At 45.6% G+C, this 2,624-nt stretch overlaps 1 protein-coding gene across 1 annotated transcript in view; it reads left to right on the top strand.

The window, feature by feature from the left end:
- The window catches only part of FAM76A (family with sequence similarity 76, member A), a 43,104-nt gene that overhangs the window by 855 nt on the left and 39,625 nt on the right, over positions 1-2,624 (top strand). Inside the window, exon 2 of the mRNA XM_011955668.1 lies at positions 1,140-1,204. Within this exon, the coding sequence (XP_011811058.1) occupies positions 1,140-1,204 (65 nt within the window). The remainder of the gene's footprint in view (positions 1-1,139; positions 1,205-2,624) is intronic.

The following is a 2,624-nucleotide window of genomic DNA, read 5'->3' as shown; positions in this document are numbered from 1 at the left end:
CCTGGGCCGGGTCCACGCTCCCGCGGCCGGCGTGTCCGGGTGCTTAGCAACCGCGGGGATTGTTCTCGGACCCCGTGAGGTCGGGGGAGGGACAGCGGGTCCTCTGCTTGTCCTGACTGGCCGCCCTCGGGATGCCTTTGCGCTGCCTCCCTCGCCGCCGCGGTCTCCCTGGTCACAGACGAGGGGACCTCCTGCCCCTCCTGGGACTGAACTCCAAAGTTGGGTGCTGCCTGGGAGGAGTGTGTCGAACTCGGGCTCCTCACGGGCACTTCTCGACCAGTTACAGAATCGGAGGTAGCCAGGCTTGATTATTTTCTTTAAGCCCCGCACTTTTCGGCCAGTCTCAGAGTCGGAGGCAGCAAGGCTTTATTTTTTAAAAAAACCCACATTCTGGCTCACAGATCCGAGGGATCACTTCTCCGCATCCAATTGGTGGTCTTCGGTCTTCCCTAACTAGCTGCTGCTCAGTTTTTACTCCTGCAGGTCCAACTTCTTTTTCTTTTAAGTTACTTCATCCCACTTTGACTTTTTAAGTGACTAGAGGTGCTGTGAGGCAACAGTTAAAAAGTCACTAAACTGGCTGAAGAACAGTGTTGGCGTATTCCCAATAATCCAGAGTTTGTGTCTCTGATTTGGATAACTCATAATTATCACTTTTGCCTCAGATGGTCATGACTTTCCATTTGCCAGTCTGTATATACCAGGTCTGAGGGAATGCAAGTGCTTGAGCCCTTTTTGGTCTCAAAATATGTATATATGATTTTAAGGAAGTTATAAATAATAATAATTTTAAGCCAGCACCTTCATTTCACAAGTAAACCTCAAAATCACACAGTGGCAGAAGAACCAGGCCTGGAATTCAGGGCTTCTGATTCCCAGTCTGGGGGCTTATTCATATACATGTTTGTTTTACAATTTATGGCTAGTTCCATATAATCCATATAAGTTCTTACTTAATTCCCACATCAAAGTAGGGAGGTGATGCCAGTATTACAGAGGAGAAAAATAAGGCCCAGAAAGTTTAAGTGACTCACTCATGCATAGTAGCTATGCTAGAAATAGTACCCAGGTCGGTTTCCTACTGAAGGCTGTTTCCATTTGTGACTGCCTTTTAAAATTATATCCTCATTTCATTTCAGGAATGTCGGATTGCACACCCTGTTGTGAAGTGCACCTACTGCAGGACTGAGTACCAGCAGGAGAGGTAGAGTTTTGTTGACCATGAAAGATATTAATAGGCTTTTTTCCTCTTAAAATCTGTAATTGATTGCATTTCATGTACAGATCTGTAATCAGTTGAATTGTAACATACAAATCTGTAATCAATCACATTATATACAGACTATAATTGCTAAATATTTAGGTCTGTTATCCATCTTGAGTTAGTTTGTGTGTGGGGTGAGATATACAATGAAGGGTATATAATACATATATTGTTTCCTAGTTATTATCCATTGATTGCTTAAATTTTTTTTTTTTTTTTTTTGAGACAGAATCTCGCTCTGTTGCCCAGGCTAGAATGCAGTGGTGTGATCTCGGCTCACTGCAACCCCTGCCTCCCAGGTTCAAGCGATTCTCATGCCCCAGCCTCCCGAGTAGCTGAGATTACAGGTGCCTGCTACCATGCCCGCCTAGTTTTTTTTGTATTTTTAGTAGAGACGGGGTTTCATTGTCTTGGCCAGATTGGTCTTGAACTCCTGACCTCATGATCCACCTGCCTCAGCCTCCCAGAGTGCTGGGATTACAGGCGTGAGTCACCACGCCCGGCCTACTTAAATTTTTAAAGTTCTTTTTAAGACCCTTGATCATTTTATATTGTGGTTATAATCTTTCTGACAAGAAGAAACCAATCCCACAACAGTAAAACATGAGCCTCATGTTTCAATATGTACATATACAGAGATTGAAGAGTGTACAAGCCCAAAGAAGATACTTTTGGAAATGTGACAATCCTGATAAGAGTTTGTTAGCTCTAGTCACATTTGAAACTCACTTGCCATTACACTTTTCCTTGGGCAAATCTCTTTTTTTGTTTGAAACAGAGTCTCTCTCTGCCAGCCAGGTTCAAGTGCAGTGGAGCCATCATGGCTCACTGCAACCTGGACCTCCCGGGCCCAAGTGATCCTCCCACCTCAGCCTACAAAGTAACTGGGACCACAGGTGTGTGCCACCATGCCCAGCTAATTTTTTAATTTTTGTAGAGATAGGATTTTGCCATGTTACCCAGGCAGGTCTCTTACTCCTGGGCCCAAGTGATTCCTTCCTCCTTAGCCTCTCAAGATGTTGGAATTACAGGCATGAGCCACCATGCCTGGACAAATCTCATTTTTAAAAGTGTGAAATGGGCCAGGTGCAGTGGCTCACGCCTGTAATCCCAACACTTTGGGAGGCTGAGGCAGGTGGATCAGGAGGTCAGGAGATTGAGACCATCCTGGCTAACATGATGAAACCCAGTCTCTACTAAAAATACAAAAAAATAAGCTGGGCGTGGTGGCACACACCTGTAGTCCCAGCTACTCGGGAGGCTGAGGCAGGAGAATTGCTTGAATCCAGGAGGTGGAGGTTGCAGTGAGCTGAGATTGCGCCACTGCACTCCAGCCTGGGTGACAGAGCAAGACTCTGTC

The sequence above is a fragment of the Colobus angolensis genome, unplaced genomic scaffold (assembly GCF_000951035.1).
Source record: "Colobus angolensis palliatus isolate OR3802 unplaced genomic scaffold, Cang.pa_1.0 Scaffold4, whole genome shotgun sequence".
NCBI lineage: Eukaryota > Metazoa > Chordata > Mammalia > Primates > Cercopithecidae > Colobus > Colobus angolensis.
Note: the sequence above shows the minus strand (reverse complement) of the source record. Positions and strands in the feature narration are given on the sequence as shown.